Genomic DNA, 19,557 nt, shown 5'->3' with positions numbered 1-19,557 from the left:
ACACAATTCTGACTTTATAACACGCAATTCTGACTTAATAACACACAATTTCGGCTTTAGATCACGCAATTCTGACTTAATAACACAATTTCGGCTTTAGATCACGCAATTCTGACTTAACACACAATTTCAGCTTTAGATCACGCAATTCTGACTTTATATCTCACAAATCTGACTTTCTTTAATCTCCCAACTGCATGTTATAAAGACAGAATTTACTTCCCTCAATTGCGAGTTTATATCACGCAATTCTGACTTTATATCGCGCAATTCTGACTTTATATCGCGCAATTCTGACTTTATAACACACAATTTCAGCTTTATATCACTCAATTCTGAGAAAAAAGTCAGAATTGTGTTATAAAGAGAATTGCGTGTTATAAAGTCAGAATTGTGCGTTAAAAAGTCAGAATTGCAGAATTTTTTTTTATCTCACAATTGCGATATAATGTCACGCAATTCTGACTTTATATCTCACAAATATGACTTTCTTTAATCTCCCAACTGCATGTTATAAAGTCAGAATTGCACACAAAAATTTAAAACACAATTTTGACTTTATTTCACGCAATTCTGACCTTTTAACACACAATTCTGACTTAATAACACACAATTTCGGCTTTAGATCACGCAATTCTGACTTTATATCTCGCAAATCTGACTTTCTTTAATCTCCCAACTGCATGTTATAAAGCCAGAATTGATTTCCCTCAATTGCGAGTTTATCTCACGCAATTCTGACTTTATAACACAATTCCGACTTTAACACAATTCTGACTTTATAACACACAATTTCAGTTTTATATCACTCAATTCTGAGAAAAAAGTCAGAATTGTGAGATAAAAAGTCGCAATCACCTTTTTTATTTTTTTATTCTGTGGCGGAAACACGCTTCCATAGTTATCTTCTTCTTTTTTTACCAGTACATTGATTAGAAATCTAATGACATTTAAAACATTTTGCAACAATAACCTCACAGACAGAATTGCAAAACAAACAAAACCTTCTTCAAACTCAACAGTTTTTATTTTTGAAAATTCAGTCAGCCTTTTTAATGTTCTAATGGTAACGTTCGTTCGTAACATACACATATACCAGCACACATAACTAATGCTTCCGTTTCGATTTCCACAAAGCCCTATTCACAACGTTATGTTAAAACAACCCGCACGTTAAGCAAAAACGACTCCATCCAGATTATTTTGTACATAGTTTCCGACATCCATTCTCTCGAACCGATATATGCTTTCTGTGAGGTGCAACTGAGGGGGGGCGGGGGTCACGGGATGAGGTCACTAGTGTCCAGTCTTTTCCATCGGCGCTGAGGAAGGTTTTGTGTAACGTTGAGGTCATGAGATGTGCCAAGTCCTTTTAAGACCAGTGTTGAGACTTCAAGAACAATAATTTAGCAGAAATCCACAGAGTCGCCCAGCACGAGTACACTGGGGTTACAAATAAAGAACATAAACGAGTAAGTCATTAGTGGTGTTTATCAGGCAGACGTGGACAGCCAGAGAGGTCACCCGGGTGGTCAACGCAAGACTCCTTCCGGTTTCAAATGTTCGTTACGCAGGAGGCCTTGCTCGCTTTTCCTTAACAGTCGGGTTCAGATGAGACGGCACGTCTTTCCTCTCGGGTCCAGTCTGCCGCACGGGACCATGGGTAAACTTCTCCCAACACACGCCAGTCAGCTGGGGACCAGAAAACAGGAAGTGTAGATATGGGTGAATCAAATGAAAAACATTTCTTTGTCATATTTCACCCCAAAATTAAAAGAAAAATTGTGTTTTTGGTTACACTTAATTTTAAGGTGTCATTGTTACTGTGTAATTATATATTTAAGTACTGAGTAATATTAACTAACTACATTTACTTACTATAGGGTTAGGGTAGATTAGGTTGAGGTTTGGTTGCATGTAATTATGCATAATTTACTGTTATTACTATGATAAGTATATGTTACATATGTAACAAGGAGAGTGTAAAATAAAATGTTTTATACTAGGAAACTGAAGCATTAAAATTTTGTATGACATTTGGTTCTCATGAAATTTCACTGCCAATTAAAATAAAAAATTAAAATGCCAAAAATAACATAATGTGCCTTGACTGTTTTCCTTTTTAGTTTTTTTCTAGCACTGAAATACATTTGTACTAAATTGTTTATTATTATTTTTTAAAATCCATAATTAGGGCTGGGCAATGATTAATTGCGATTAACATAATGTGTGTTTGCATAATATATGTGTGTGTAACGTGTATAATTATTTTGTATATGCATATACTAAAGAAAAATGTATTAATAATATATTAAATATTAATATATAATATACATTATATAAATATATATACAGTATATACATCAAAATATTTCCTAAATATATGTATGCATATGCGTGTATTTATATATACAAAATAATTGTACACAGTACACACACAAATATTATGTAAACACAAACTTTTATTTTGGATGTGATTAATCGCGATTAACCGTTGCTCAGCCCTATATTTTGGTAAAATGTTTTTCTTTTCTTTTTTAATTAATAAATTAAAAGGCAGACAACAAACACTATCATGATAGAAAAAGACTATATATATATATATATATATATATATATATATATATATATATATATCTGTATATATGTGTATATATAATATATATATATATATATATATATATATATATAAGAACTGGGTTTTTGTTGGTTACTGTCATGGAAATCCCATCACAAATAAAAAATAAAAAATATAATTAATATATTAAAAACAATTTATAAATAAATACATTTTTCAACTTTGATATTAACAGTAAATGTTTCTTGAGCAGCAAGTCAGTGATGTTGTCATGTGACACTGAAGACTGGAGTCATGATGCTGAAAATTTGCGTTGATCACAGGTAAAAATGAGAAAATTCCGTTGTTTTAACTTAGCATAAAACTATAAAACATAAAAAAATATTACTTTGGAACGGAGGGGAAAATCCCATAATGTGCCTAACAGATATTTATAAAACTTTATTGATTTTTTTTTCTTTTTTTCTTCATACAAAACAGTGAGCATGAATGAGATATATAGTGATAGTGATGCTTACCTAAGCAAACACGACTAATAAATATGTAAATATAATATTTCCCTCTCTCGCTAGTGCTGGCATGCATGTCTAAGGTTGCCAAACCTTGATCTATGAACTTTCTCAGCAATTCTGTGATTGTCAGGGAAGATTTGCAGCTTATTTTGCGTGATCAGAGAGTAGTGAGTAATTTGAAGACCGAAACCAATGTGTTATGCAGTTGCTTCACTATCTTTTACATGGTCTGTTCACTGTGTCTTAACATTAGGCATGTCATTATGTGTGTTTAAGCACCTTAATCACGACACGACGCAGCGGCAGCTCATGCAGTCCTGTCCACTCTCATCCGGGGGGTTCAGCTTCCTCATTTTGTGTTGACGGATCTCTCGTACGAGCGTGTAAAACGCGTCCTCCACACCCTGCAGAGATGTACACTTACGATGAGAAAAGACAGCCCTCAATGCTGATGCTATCAAGAGATTTCAAGAGCAGTGATTGCTCAGAAACTTACACACATCTCAAAAATGAGTAACAAATGTGACAACCAAAATAATCTCTAGATCTAAATAACTACATGGAAACCCACAACTAGTAATGAAACCGTGACACCCTAGAGTAAAAGATGATATAAGTGTGTTCTTTGTGTTACGCCGATCTGATGAGAACTACGAGGTAAAGACCAAGCAGCTGTGAGTCATTCCCTGCAGTGTTATACAACACATCCTGTGTGTGTGTGTGTGTGTGTGTGTAGGTGGCCATGAGGAGAATTACAGCATTAAATACTGCAAATCCAAAGAATCTCCTAGAACCGTAAAACCCTTGAGACTAATTCTAGACACAGAAACCAAAATATAGATCCATCGAAAATTCTGTCCTATTTTAAAGCTATAAATGGGAAAAACTTCCAAAAGATACAATCAGCAGTGGGATGTTTTCTATTTTGAGGCAGGGTTTATATATTTAACTAAAACTAAAATTATATAATATTATTTGAAATAAAATAAACGTTAACTGAAATAAAGTAAAATACATCAAAAACCATAAACTTGTTTTATTTCAGTTAGTTGCCAAAGCAAAATTTCTCATTTTCATTTAGTTTAATTTGATGTACTAAAATACCAAAAAAAGAATACAGATTTATATAAACTCTATATGAAAACACTCTAAAATTACTAAAATTGTAATTACTATCTTTTTATTCTTATTTAAAAATATTTATTCATTTTATTCTACAGACATGTGATCATCTAAGGACCAAAAAGGAAGGTGTGTGTGTGTAAAATCACATCCCTGATTTTAGTGAATTACCCAATACAGTGTTGGGTAAGTTACTCTAAAAAAGTAATTGATTACTAGCTACTAATTACATCTTCAACAGTGTAATTACATTACTGTACTATTTACTCTCTCTAAAAAGTATCAGATTACTTGTTACTAATTACGTTCTAAATCCCATATCAACCTTGATCAGATGAACAATACAAGGACAGACACGAAACTGACCTTTTGATTCTTTCACATAAACAATATACAATTGCATACATTATTCTCGAACTGAAACTGTAAATGGAGAATGTTATATTAAAAACAAATTTGATGTTAAATCCACTATTGTATTTAATGCAATTACCGTACATCAGACGTAACTGTAATTAAATTACAGAAAAATAAAAATTCCCTTACTTTACTTTTTAAGGGAAAATTAATGAAATTACAAAGTAATTAATTACACCTATCACTGATTATATAATATAGTAATTACTATTACATGATATTATTATTGAATATAATACTTTTATTGATTAATTATTCAATAATTATACCTTAATTAAACAGGCCAACTTTTATTTTAAACAAATGTTAAAACTTTGTCTCAGGCCTCGCTGCAGTTCATTTTGATGTGAATGGGCCTTTAAAACCAACATTCACACAAATGAAAATCCCCCCTCCGCAGTAGCTCTCAAATCTCAATCTCACTTCTGCATAATCACAATCAAACATAATCTGTGTGTGCACCACATCTGCATATGACATTTGTTGGAGGTGAAGATTTTCACTGAATAAGAACTTCAGTTTCGGTGTCTTCATTACACAACGCTGTGGCATAACTTCAGAAGACTTGGAATAAACTAAAAAATGATAGAAATTTGAAATTGGACACAGTCTGACTAGTTTTCGCTGCAAAAAACAATGAATATGATTTTCTTTCAATCCTTTAGAAATGACTGAGAAAATCCTTTCATCCCTCCACCCGACTCACCTGTCTGGTTTTGGCCGAGGTCTCGATGAAAGGGATCCCGTAGCTGCGGGCGAGCTCCTGCGCTTGCCGCGTGTCCACTGTCCGAGTCGGGAGGTCGCATTTGTTCCCCACCAGCACCATGGGCACGTCATCGGAGTCCTTCACCCGTTTGATTTGTTCCCTGTGCACGAAGACAAAATATCACAGTCAAATACAACCTGCAGACTGTGGGCGGACATTTGATCGTGAACAAGATGTGGAGGAACTCGACTTAATTTCAACAATTAGCTAAGACACCAAGTGCCTTCCCAAGATGGCTGACGACTAAATTTACTTACCTTTAACCCTTTAACTTGTCACCCCCCTTTTTGGGCATAAACTTGAAAATGCACCATCCAAATTTAAATGGATGCAATTCATGAATGCTTTGGAATACACTTTGCAAATTTTTGCTGAAGTGAAAAGCACTTTTAAAAAAAAACTACGCGTAAAATCTTATTTTACACTTATCATCCGATAGTGGCTGTATCTCTCTATTAGTGTTACTCGATCTTAGTGCTGCATCTGATACCATCGACCACAGTAAACAGTATCAGTTTGTAGCAGTTAATGAAGAGATGTCTTATCGATCACAAGTTCAGTATGGAGTACCACAAGGCTCAGTACTAAGACCGTTGCTGTTCACTCTGTACATGCTACCATTAGGAGATATCATTAGGAAGCATGGCATTAGTTTTCACTGTTATGCCGATGATACTCAGCTCTATATTTCTTCACGCCCTGACGAAACTTACCAATTCACAAAATTAACGGAATGCATAGCTGATATAAAACCTGGATGACTAGTAATTTCCTACTGCTTAATTCTGAAAAACCCCAGAGATTGAAGAATGTCTTGGAGAGAGAAGGTGGACTTTTATTTCCCTGCATGTCTGGAGGGAAACCAGCTCGAATTCGCGCCACGGTACCCAAGAAAAAATAGGATCAGGTGCCTGCTGTCTCAAGTTGAAAGCTTGAGCTCGAGTGATATTAATTTTGTCAGCGAAAAAATGATGGAGGTTTTCACATTCAGAGTGAGAAATCATAGATTGTGTTTTAACAGAGAACAGAGTCAATGGTTGAAAAGAGAGTTCTGGAGCAATGTGAATTCCTCTTAATGATGTCAGACAGGAATTTGTTATTTGCTGCCATTACTGCCTTTTGAAAATTATTTAATGAGGCAGTCAGAATCTCGAAAGATATTTGGAGCATGTCTTTCTTCCATTTTCGTTCGAGCCGTCTGCACTGTTGGCGTAATAGTCGAATGTCGCTGTTTATCCATGGCTGAGACTGGATGAGCTTGCAAGGTGCAATGGAGTCAAGAATGTTGGAGCATTTATCATTAAAGTCTTGTATAAGTTCATGGACATCTAAATATGAAGGGAGACAGATATTAGAGAATTATCAGCCTCTAGCTACCGGTCAGAAAAAATGTCCTGGGAATGTGAGGTTAAGGGTCGAGACCAACGCACATGAGATGGTGCTGTATTGGGTGGAGTGGGAAGAAGTGTAGAAAAGAATACTGGTCTGTAGTCTGGGAGTGTCACTGATTTCAATGTCAGCCACCGATAGACCATATGACAGTATTAAATCTAGTGTTTCTAGCATTTTGAAATTTACGCGAAATGATAAAAATTTTCACAAAAATGTGACCCTTGCACCTTGGAACCGATGTCAAGGTCTGCGTTCTCGAGCCGCCAGACACTGTTGTTGTGTGAATATGCGGCCGGAGCGCGTTAAGGGTTTTCTGTTAAAACGGTGTCGTGTTAGCGGTCCCTAAGTTAATAACTAATGATCTTTGCAACGGAAGCGAATCAATCAAAAACTAACATTAGCTGGACAATAACTTTATTCTAGAGCTGCTGTAAAGCCAAAACAATCTCTGTTACTTTAATTTCCTATTATCACTGTAAAGCTGCTTTGAAACAATCTATATTGTTAAAAGCGCTAAATAAATGAAGGTGACTTGACCCGGCCAATTTCCCATCGTTAAACTAGCAAAAGTGGATTCGGACACGCCCTAAGTGCACTTGCACCGTGCGGTTTAGACCATGCGCTTAGATGGTTAAATAAGGCCCGATATGTGTTTTGTCTAAATTAGAAACATTTTGATTATAAAATAAATGATGTAATATGACACTGCCAGCTAGGGGGAGGAGCTCGCTAAAAGGTTTTAAAGTATCGTTTCCATGGTAACGCAATGTCCGATTTCAAAACGTTTTTTTAAGCTTTCGACGCTGACAGTTAAGGGCCTTTGGTATTGTGTTGTTAGCATAGCAACATCAAACTCGATTCAAATCAACTCTGAGTCGAGTTTTCCATGCATTATGTAGTTTCATGATGGTTGGTTTGCTGTCTTTCTGTAGAGTTTGGCGAACAAAGTCGCCAAAGTCATAGGTTTGATTGCCAAGAAATTAAACACTTTTAAGTCACAAATTGTCTGATAACTGCATTAATGTAATGTGAAATGTAAATCTAGGCAACAGACAGCAATATAATATACCATACAGATATATTAAGACTAACCTGCATAAAATAACCTACAAGTTTTCAAGCCAAATGTGAATAAAGTTTAATGCAAATTGAATATTGTATGTACATCTGAGGCTGATATTAAACAGTGCATTACTATTACCCATGTTGTACTGTACTTCTTACATTAAAAACCCATTATCTAGACCCCATTATCCACAAACAACAATCTGATTGATATAATCTAGTTATCCTCCTTTTCCCTTCTCCTTTCATGCCCTTGAAAGCTCTCTCTCTCTCGTTTAGTCTAATTGAGTTGGGATCGATTTCACTGGCACTGCACTATAATACTCCATCTCACTTTCTGCTGTCCTTTCAAGCACAACTACTGAATATTTCGCAACGAATCCTCAGTCAAAGATCCAATTTGAGGATCCGACTGTGTAATCCATGTTGCATTTCTATTGTGACGTCAAACAAGCTGATAAATAACAATAAGAGGTGATACTAGTGTGAATCAGAAGCAATGCCAACGTGATTACGGAGGTCACAGGGTTGATGGTCTCACATAAGGGAGCAATATGCTACTTTGTGCTATTGTAGTTTAATATTAATTATAATTTAAATTATAGACATATATAAAAGTAACAGATAAATTATAGAATTACATAAATTAAATATGTGTTAAATATAATAACATTTTGAACACCCGTATACGTAGAGAATATATACATCAATAATTAATCAAACTTACAGATTGTAAATTTGAGGAGCAAGTTGGTCCAAATAAATACTGTCCCATCTTTAATGGATAAGCATTTTGTAAATCCCATTTAGACCTCACAGAGTTTTGAAAAGCAATTGTCGAAAGGTTTACTGGTGTTGTATCACTGTGGTAATTTTAACCACTTGCTGCATTTCCAATAAAGATTTGCCCAAAACTTTTGCGATATTTTCTAAATGTCGATAAAAAACTATTCCGAAATGACGACGTTTCCATTAACTGATTTTATGTGACTGAAATGTCATTTTTTCCTCTCGCATTAAATCCTTCCGAAATGGATGTTGGTAGGTTTATGTGTATCGCAGCCATTATTAGTAACCGAAGGAGACGTAGGCGTGTTATCCAAACATTAATGGCAAGGAAAGCCCCTTTTACTTGGCAGTGGCACATATGAGGTGTTTCTGGGTGTTTCTCCCTCATTTCTGCTTCGAGGTCTTGATTGTGCTATTTCTTAGTGGTTTAGAATCCAGCATTCCCGTGAATCTTTTGTCTTTTACGAGTTTAATAAAGAACTCTGTCTCATCTTCTGTCCAAACACACCTCGCCCTCTATACGTCAGGTGACCTGTAAATGTGCAAAAACTGTTTCCATTGAAGTTTTGCCAAATATTCCTTTTTTGAACTGCCTGAAAAACCACCTCATGCGAGCGTAAACACTTTTTGCGATATATGGGAGTTTTCGCGAAATTGACGTTTTTCTATTGGGCGTATTTTTTATTCGCAATTTCAATTTGCGCAATTTGAAGGGTAATGGAAACGCGGCAACTGACTCTTCCCATCATCATCCTCTGGAAGTGTTTACAAAGAGAATTTGCTTTTGCAGAGCAGAAAACAGTGTCTTCTTGACATGGACACAACACAAACCAGCTACAGCGTTTAAGGGCGGGTCAAAGTAGATGTTGTCCGTGTGCAGCCAATGAAGATCATAGCACGGGCATTATGCAAATTTATTACAGCATTACGTATGCAGGTCACGGAAGTGAGACTGGTATTCCTGACGGTTATCTTTTGGGAGACAATAACGTTATTTTATCGCGTACTTTCGACAACTTTGCAGACTGTTTACATTCACAGACAGCTATATATAGACAGACAGTCATATAATGGATAATGTGAGTCAAATAAATAAACATAATTATTTGAATGTACAATGTAGAAAAACAAACTATTTGTTTAGGTGCAGTCACATTTACTATTGTTCAGAGAATTTGTGTGGACGAAATACAGTCATTTCAATAGGAAGAATAATAAGATACACAATATATATAAAGGCTTATGTTTTATGTATTTGAGTAGAAAACTGTCTAAGTCCAGCATTTGCCGTCGAGTCATAGCCAATCCTGTCTTAACCTGTTAAGCTTCAAGCCCATTTTTGAAAAATCCCCAGATATGGCATTCCCAAACTGAAACAGATACAGTTCATGAACCCTTTGTACTAAAAGCACAAGTAAGATCTCATTTGAAAGCTGACACCTGGAAGTTTATTGTAAATGTAGAATTAATTATTGTCATAATGAAAAAAAATAGTTATAAATAGCTTCAAAGTTTTGTAAAGTTATTATACATTTATTTTTATGAAACATCTTCATGAAAATAAAATTGAAGTTGGCATTGTAGCAATCTAGAAATGCACTGCAGCTAAAGCCACATGTCTAACCATGTTATATTTAAAATCTGAAGATGATAAGTCTAAAACTCTGTAATTAGTTCAATGTTTTTCAAGATCATGTCATATGACTTTATTTTGATTAGACTGGTGTTTATTGTCATCTTATAAGCATCTATTCAGTCTATTGCCTCTTTTGTTTTGTGATGCAAAAACGAGTCCCATTCAGTCTCAGGCTCCCCTGCACATATTCACACCTCTCCAGCCTGTTTATTGCTCTAAATATGCTTTTCTTTTGTCTGCATTATAATCACTAACGACTAGCAATTCACACTGTTTCAATCCCTCATTTATTTTATAAAAGTTCTCTGTATCAAACTGTATCAAATGCCCTTTTTGAAAAACGAAACATTTCAGTAAGCATTCTTATTTAGAAAAAAAATCATAAAAATTACATCGAAGTTAGGTAGCAGGTGCTCAGTACTAGCTAGCATGTTAGCTTAGCACACCATCAATACACGACAATTTATGAGAATAAAACTATGTTTGTGCTCCAACTTACTTTATAGCGCAAGTCGAGTGTTTTAAATAACTTTCTGTAATCTGATTTGGCTTCAGATAAAAAAATCAGATAGAAAATATATTATTTTATTGTATTCTGCACAATTTGAAAGTCTATCTCGATTAGCATTACATTATACATATAATCTATTATTATGAAAATACCTGACATGACTCGAAGAACACAGGTAAATCAAATATCATTGCAATCATGTTTATTGTCTTCAAAACATCTTTATCTGCACTTTACAGCGATCTCGGATAGCTTTGTTTATGTGTCAGGACTTCCTGAATGTCACATGATTATGGCTCTTCTTCATGTGATCCATATATGGACTTTACTGTGCAAACAGCGCCACAGACTGTTAGTATGAATGGATAACAGTACATCAGAGTATACAGCGCTCAAAATGATTACATCGACGCATTTGGGTATAAATTCAATAAATATTATTCCTGTCTATAGAAGTCTGATGTAAACCTATGAGAATCTATCAATATTTCTCCAAATCTGCACATGTTTGAGCTAAAAGCCCTGAGGGACGTTGTTTTGTGAATCGCTGTCATGACGATCGCACGGGAGTTTTTTTCTGAATGAGAGCAGCTGACGCTCATAATTCATATTAAAGGTAACGACTCATTTTTTTATTTCATAACTCCTGACACAAATTAAGACATAACTGTCACTATAAGTTTCACAGAATACAATAGTGGTCAAATACTGAAACTTGAGTCTTATATCGTTTTAATGATGTATAGTTTGTCAAGTTAATCACATTAAATATGATAGTAACTTTGAACTATTTTAAAAAAAAAACGCTCCAGAGCGCCCACGCACTGGTGACGGTTAACAGGTTTAAATAGCCGGTGCATATAAAGGTTATAAACCCCGCCCTCTCCAGTAATCAAATGGGACGTGAGCCAAACTAAAAAATACGATTACACTTCAAATAATTTTTTTCTGAAGATGGTTTCTGTCATTTTAGGTAGGTCTTATCATGCAGACATATGTTCAAGTGTTAGTTTTTCCAATGAGTTTGGTTTTAGTTAGTTATTTCATGATATGAAACGGAGTGTAGCCTCCTGATTGACAGCTGTGCTTGCGAATGGGTCCGCGGGAGCGGGACCTTGATAAATATAGCAACAGTAAACCTTATAACCTATGAACTTATAAACTTTAAAAGTCATTCACTGGTCAAAAACTTGCAACTCAATTTGAGCTTGCTTTTGTTCAAATGTTAATAATATAATGACACATGCGAGTGCCATATATAAAGCCACAATATCAACACAGTGATTAATTATAAAAAAATGCAGTTTTTTCCCCCCTGAAAAGTAGCACTTTTGGACATACAAGGTTCCCACCTGACAGCACCGATACAGAAGTCTTAAAGGTGATGCACCACAGCCTAATCCAATTTCATCATAGTTTTCACCCAAAATTTATTTTTATATTTTGTTTTTGCTTCAAAAAATAAAATTTAAGAAATATGATTTTGAGGGCATATTCCCAAGAGTACAAAACTGAAGATCAAACTGTCCAAACAAACAAACACACACACACACCTGTATTGATGAATGTCCTCAAAGGACTTGGTGTTATTGATGGCAAAGACACAAAGGAATCCCTCTCCTGTCCTCATGTACTGGTCCCTCATGGCGCTGTACTCCTCCTGACCTGCAGTGTCCAAGATGTCCAGAAGACACGTTTCCCCGTCAATCACCACCTGCTTCCTGTAGGAGTCCTACACAGAGACGCCCAGACACATCAACACCCAACTCACGCCTGCTTTCATCAATAAGACAGATAACATCGAGTTTTTTCCTACTCAAGAGCCAATAAGATTTTGTTATTTTACAGCCATGAACTTGATTTGAGGTCTTTAAAGTACTTTTCTAAAAATTTGCCCAATAAAGAACTTTGGGACAAAACTATAAGAATTGAAACACCAAACGGACTGTAGAGATGTGTCCAGTCAGACACATAAGCTTGCGTCTCTGTGCTCATGTGTGTTAGCAATTTCAGCCATAAAAAGGACATTGTTTGTCCAGAGATGGGTGTGGCGGGAAAACAGAACAGAGAGAGAGAGAAAGAGGGACATGTAGAAGCACGTACAGACACACACACATCCCTCACGCTGGAAGCAGACGCAGGCCGAGGGGAAACTCCTGGGGTTTATTTGACTCTGAGTGTGCAGAGGAAAAGAGAGAGGGAGCGAATGGAAGGGCCAGATTGTAGTGGTCGCTCAACGCTGATGCGATATCCAGCCAACAGACGGACAGTATAATAAAACATAACGTACAGTACAAGAGATTTATTTGTTATTGTTAACTGAAAGTATTAAAAATAATTTTGGGCATTTGAAATAAACCTAAATTAAATAAATATGTAAATATTAGATAAACAAAAAGTAGAATGTTGCCTTAGCAATTAACAGAAATACATTTATTTAGCATGTTATATGTTTGGCATCAGTTCTTCTAACCCTAACTGATGGAGTGTGTAGCTTTTCATTTCTTAAACAACCATGTATGAAAACACATCATGGGCATATTCCAGGATGGTCCAAGAATGGTTGGGAGGAGCATGAAGAATCATTTTCACACATGAATTGGCTCCTCTGAGTCCAGACCAGTCTTTGGGATGAGCCATCTCCGGGCCACTTTTAAATACTTACAAATGTTGGTCAAGCCAAACAAATGTTGATTCAGGTTTTATTACAGACAGGTTTTTTTGTTTGTTTGGTAATACAACTGGTAATTCACGGATGTTTGCAGTTTTGCATGGGCAATATTTCGCTTGTTTTAACAACTAACTTTCACCTTAACATTACATCATACAGTGATGTGAAATGCACAGGCAAATGATTATGTATGCAATTTCCCACGAAACCCAGACTGACCGCTCTAAAAATATAAATCATTACGTTTTTTCAAAGTGTATCTGAGTAAAGTAAAGACATGGGGCCCTATTTTAAGGATCTAAGCACATGGTCTAAAGCACACGGTGCAAGTGCACTTAGGGCGTGTCCGAATCCACTTTTGCTAGTTTAACGACAGGAAAAATGGTCAGCGCTCCCGGCGCATGGTCTAAAGGGGTTGTCCCTTTTCTCTTAATGAGTAATAATGGGTGTGTTTTGGGTGTAACGTGCAATAAACCAATCAGAGTCTCATCTCCCATTCCCTTTAAAAGCCAGTTCCGCTCGCGCCATGGCGGATTCGCCATTTACATGGCAGAATTTGCAAACAGAAAAACTGGATGTTTTTTTGGAAGATGGATTCTTTTTGCACTCTCTCATTAATAAAAAAGTTAAATAGTGTAGCATTAATGAATTAACTGAATTATCTTAACAGCTTTAGCTGACGAGGTTAAAACAATTAGATATATAATTGATAATGTACTAATATGAGTCACAACTACCTGACGATTTTAGATTATGTGTATCAGCATCCTTAGCATATATATTATTTATATAGATGATACTGTATATCACTAGCTGAGATCACTGAATGTGCGCACACACACACACACACACACACACACACACACACACAAACACGTTACCTCTATAGTAGGGTCGTATTCATCCACAAAGTGGTTCTGGATGAGTTGGATGGTGAGAGCGCTCTTGCCCACGCCTCCAGCACCCACCACCACCAGTTTATATTCAGTCATTCCTTCACGCCTCTTCAACCTCTCACCACACCTGAGGAAAAACCAGCAAAACGATCAATACAAACAAACCTCCCACTGCTACCATGTTCAGTGATGTTTCAAATCTTACATAGACACAACAAAGATCCTGGCCTTAAGGTATGGTTAGTATAGGATTCAGGGATGCAATATTATGGATGCTACCGATATACAACCTGATTTCTGACGCAGCCCCAGTCATAATGACGCCGTGTTCATTCATTGCCCGGAGGAGAACAGCCCTCAGTCAGCTGAACAATGACACTATTTTCTTTTCAGAGCTGCTTTAGTTGAAATGAACTTTGTTTGCATCATTGAATCATTTTACTGTTATCACTGTAAAGCTGCTTTGAAACAATCTGTATTGTATAAAGTGCAATATAAATAAATGTGACTTGGCTTCACTAAATATTTGTTGGCGAAGCAGTGCTTTTTTAAAATTAGCATAAAAGAAGTCCAAAGTCTTATTGTCCGACTTCCAAATCGCTGACTATTTAAGATAGCAAATTATTACTTTAGCTATTCATCTATGTAAAGGCCCAGGTACACCAAACCGACATCAAAAAACTTGTGGCGGTGAAAGCCGAATGTGCTGTTGCCTCATGTTACTACCTGAGTCTGGGCCAAAAAGTTGCACTTGAACACACCACACCAACTAGCATGTGCGCTCTACACCTGCTTGAGAGGAAGTAAATCTCCTTTCCAGCAGGTGAAAGTAGTCTACACGAGTCATTTAAAAAAGGAAAACCGGAAGAGCTTGCAGATATACAAACCGTAAAAAAGCAGCATTTCATCATTCACTTGGTTTCATTCACTTTAATTTTTTATCTAGGTTCTATAAGCTGAACAGCCAATCTGGGGTGCGTTTTCCAAAAGCATCGTTAGCCAACTATGGAAGCAAGTTCTGTTGTTACCAGTGCCAGTCCTCCCTACAGTATATGCAAAGTACGCAAGTTGCATAGGGCCCCCAAACCACCAGGGGGTCCCCTTGCTCTCAAAGATGATATAATGACTAGGGATGCAATAGTTTCGGTTTTAATTTTGTCTTCCAATGATTATTGTGGCAAGCAGGACAGGGCGGTGGAGTGAGTGATAATGAGCGTCACCTGCGTGTCACACCATCCTTGTATCTCTCATGGAGAAGATAGAGTGGCGACAGTGAAGGAGGAGAGAGGACCAGGCCTGGACATTTATGTTATGTTTTGTTTATGTGTGTGGCAGTCGTCTGTGAGGGGCTGTCTTTTACTTTCATTTTGTGTTTGTTTATTTTATTGGATTAAGCGTTCGCCGGTTCCCGCCTCCTTCTACCTGGAATAACAAACTCGTCGTTACAATTATGAAAACACGATGCCGCATTTTGTTCCTTTCCTTTAAAGCGGTGCACTGTCGTCCTTCCTACAGTACGTAACATCCAAATCAGTCAAGTGTAACATGATCATGTAACATGATTAATATACAGTCTTCCTTTATTGAGCTGTGAAAGAGATGCTGTCCCCCGACGGCTTTCTGTGCACGCAATCCGAGATGGAGCGAAACACAGACAACAGGCTACTTTGTGCTTCGGGTATGCGCTTAAATGGACACAAAAATATACAAAACACACAAAAATATGTCTCAAACGTAGTCGGCTGTTTCTTAAGTGAACATAAACAGTTGGGAAAGTATCCGTGTTAGTATGTCCATTAGTCATATTTTTTAAACTCCATTGTTGATTCGAATAGTAAACAACTCTTACTGCACGCGCCGCAGCAGAGTTTTAAAAATGGTGGTTGAAATAAAATGCTGCGTGGAGTCAACCAATCAAAATGCTGCGTAGAGCCAATCAGCATGTTCAGCGACAAGTCCCACCCCCGAAAGCTCCTGAACTGTGAAATAGTCCTACCTCGCGAGCAGGGACTTTCTGAGGGGGAAATTTTGACCTGGAACATTAAGACCCTGGTTCCTGCGGTCGAAACCATAGATCGAAACACACCGAGTATCAGCCCAAAGTCCCTAGTTCCTGGTGAAAGTTCCTTCGGTGGAAACACGGCTTTAGTGAGTTTGATTCATACATTGATAATTCGTGTTGTTAATTATATGATGCATGATGCTGATTATTTAGGGACAAGAAAATTGATTATTTGTCAAATTCGAATGACGTTTTAGTCATTTTGAACAGTATGAGTGTGTAAATTCATTGATTGATCGATTGTTAATCTGGTTAATGATTTAATGCACTGAGCACTGCTGTAGTTTATATCACAACACTCTCCAACAGCAGAATGCTAATTCCTAGTCAAATTAGAATGATATCTTAGTTTTTTATATCATTTGTGATTGCATTTTCTTAAGATATGGCCAGATATGCAGTCGACCAATGACATTAGAGCAACAGCACTGGGAACGGCCACAAGCGTCTTCACAGTACAGAGACTAGCGGCACCGCGGTGTGAATGGGGTTTAATACAACGAGTCACCAACGCCGTCTCTGATGCGTGCTGTTCAGAATGTGTAACTCCTGTTGTGGATGTGCTCTTCCTGGAACAACATGGCAACTAAACCCAATGAATTCACAAAGTTTTATTACAATATTGTTCTCTTTATAATGTTTTGTAATATGACAGTCCCAATCATAGTTATTATTAGTCGTGCTCGTGCATTGCTATTTGAGCAGCATGCGCTGAAGATGATCACCAGCTCTTTATCCCACGTTAATTATTAACCAAATGCATCCTGAGATAAATCATATATATATAACCCTACACAAAAAACACAATATTAACTGACATTTGCACAAAACAAACTGCTGCAAATGCACACAAACTTATAGTCATGAAGGTGTAACTCTAGCCTTTAAACATAAAATGAGCCCAAACATAACTCTGGCGTGCTCGTTTAATTTCTCCTCATGTCTGCTTTACGTGTTTCTCGGCTTAACAGCACCCATGAGCTTGCTTAGTTTTATCGATTAAATTATTATCGAAAATGAATCGATCGTCGATTAATCATTAGCATCCCACATTTATATAGTATTATGTGAGAGAGAACCCACAATGAATCAAATAAACTCTCTCATCGACGGTCTCCGCCACAGATTCAACATTTTCAATCGGCCACCGAAAAAAAGCCACAGAAAATACTGCAAAAACTAGGCCGACAGACCCTCAACGGCAGCCTGTCAGTGGCCAACTGTGGGCTTGGTGTATCACGGCCATTAAGATTGCGGTAATCCAAGACCAAGAGAATAATATGGAATAATCTCCCATCTTCCACTGTTTAGCATTCAGTGAACAAACTCTTATAGAGATGCAAAGGAGATAAACTATGAAATATGAAAAGCATTCTGGCACTTGAAACAAGACCCGAGCTTGCAGCACACCCAGCTTTTATCTGATAACTGATCATTTTGTGGGTTTCATTTCAAGTTTCAACATGGTCTAAAACAACATTTATAACTCTGAATGGGATCCAGCTACCGTCCATCGCTCACCCTCATTGGTTATTCTGTCATAGGTTGGTTGGTTGGTTGCGCTGGTTTTGGGTGGTTGATGTTGTTTTCCTGACTGTGAGGTCATATGGTTTCATTCCCATTGGATTACTCTATATATCTTCTTTTGTGTTCCACAGAAGAAAGAAAGTCATACAGGTTTGAAATTACACACGGGTGAGTAAATCATGACAGAATTTTTATTTTGGGGAGAACTATATTTACATGCATACATATTATACTGACAATGTGGCAATGTTTCATAACACCATATAGCCTACACATAAACACCTTCAACAATGTTCTTGTAACAGCTATGTTCTGTTACTTTCATTTTCATGGACTTTTAGTTTATTCATTAGTTCCTGTTTTCCTTTGTTTGGTTTTCCCGCCTCTTTTTAGCTGCTATGGAGATTCATTTATCATATCAGGTGTTTGTTATTAATTTCCTTTGTATAAAGTTGCTGTAGTTTAGTTCTCTCGGTCGGTTTTGATCCGCTCTGCTCCGCACCAAATTAGCGAGTTAAAAGTGAGGTATTACAAATGTTGTCACATATCGATTAACTGGTGGGAAAATTTCCTTACAGTCACATCCCTAGTTACTACATGTACTTACTATCGTAATAATAGTAAATTATGCATAATAACAAGTAACTAACCCTAAACCAAACCCTTACCCTAACCCTAACTCTATACTAAGTACAAGTAGCTAATTCAAATTTGAGTAAGTACAATGTAACTATGTCACCTTAAAATAAAGTGTAAATGCCGGTTAGGCGAACATGTGAAGGGTTGTTTCGCCTTCCCACAAATTTATTTCGAAAGTTTACTTTTTCATTAAAGGCACAATATGGATTTTTTCTGCTTTAAAAATAGCAAAAATAACTGTATCTATGTTCAATATTTCTATGAGATATGTACTTATATTATCCCGACAGTTTTCACCAACTTTCAAATCCAGAGAAATGTATAGTTTAATTCGAAGACACCTCTATTTTCTCTAACTTGCTGCGGAACCCGGCGAAACCGCCAAACACAAAGGGGAACACCGGACTACCGCCAATAAAAGAAAAGAAAACGACGAAGAAAAAAAGTAGTAGCTAGTATCATTTTGCAACTGCACCAAACTTGAGGGGGGTTTGGCTGCACGCGCAAGATCTCTCGCTCGCTTACCTCTCTGACATCGTGCACGGTTAGGAGCTCAACATCTGTCTCGCATGCACGCTCGCTCTAGATTACAGGATATTTTAACTAATTTGCGGTAAAACTAATCGATCACGAGTGGCTCAAAAGGTAGATCTATAGATAAACTCATCTTTCTGGCTTTGACCGACCGGGTTGACACTTCAGCGTGAGAAATCAGGGGTGTGAGAGCGTGAGAATTGGCTCAATTGCGTGAGTCTCGCGCTGAATGTGTGAGAGTTGGCAGCCCTGTAAGTTATGAACCACGATTACGCTTTGCCTGCACGTTCTGCTGCTGGAGCCAGCTCAAAGCGACGTTAGGGTGACCAACAGTCCTGACATGTCCTGTTTTCACGTTCTGTCCTGGCCGTCCTGGCTGTTTTAATAAAGTGATGAAAATGTCCTGGTTTTCAAAAAAACTGCTGGCCGAGTGTCCTGGT

The 19,557-nt window shown here is 37.0% G+C and overlaps 1 protein-coding gene across 1 annotated transcript in view; it reads right to left on the bottom strand.

Annotated features, from left to right (window-relative positions):
* Nucleotides 1–1,005: 1,005 nt before the first annotated feature.
* hrasa (HRas proto-oncogene, GTPase a) overlaps nt 1,006–19,557 on the bottom strand; it is a 37,814-nt gene continuing 19,262 nt past the window's right edge. The window contains exons 2-6 of the mRNA XM_056252111.1: nt 14,341–14,482; nt 12,342–12,520; nt 5,336–5,495; nt 3,370–3,494; nt 1,006–1,692 (exon numbers count right to left, since the gene is read on the bottom strand). Of these exons, the coding sequence (XP_056108086.1) occupies nt 3,375–3,494; nt 5,336–5,495; nt 12,342–12,520; nt 14,341–14,451 (570 nt within the window). The 5' untranslated portion in view covers nt 14,452–14,482 and the 3' untranslated portion in view covers nt 1,006–1,692; nt 3,370–3,374. The remainder of the gene's footprint in view (nt 1,693–3,369; nt 3,495–5,335; nt 5,496–12,341; nt 12,521–14,340; nt 14,483–19,557) is intronic.

The sequence above is a fragment of the Rhinichthys klamathensis genome, unplaced genomic scaffold, assembly GCF_029890125.1.
Source record: "Rhinichthys klamathensis goyatoka isolate OS25496 unplaced genomic scaffold, OSU_Roscu_1.1 h1tg000092l_1, whole genome shotgun sequence".
Lineage (NCBI taxonomy): Eukaryota > Metazoa > Chordata > Actinopteri > Cypriniformes > Leuciscidae > Rhinichthys > Rhinichthys klamathensis.
Note: the sequence above shows the minus strand (reverse complement) of the source record. Positions and strands in the feature narration are given on the sequence as shown.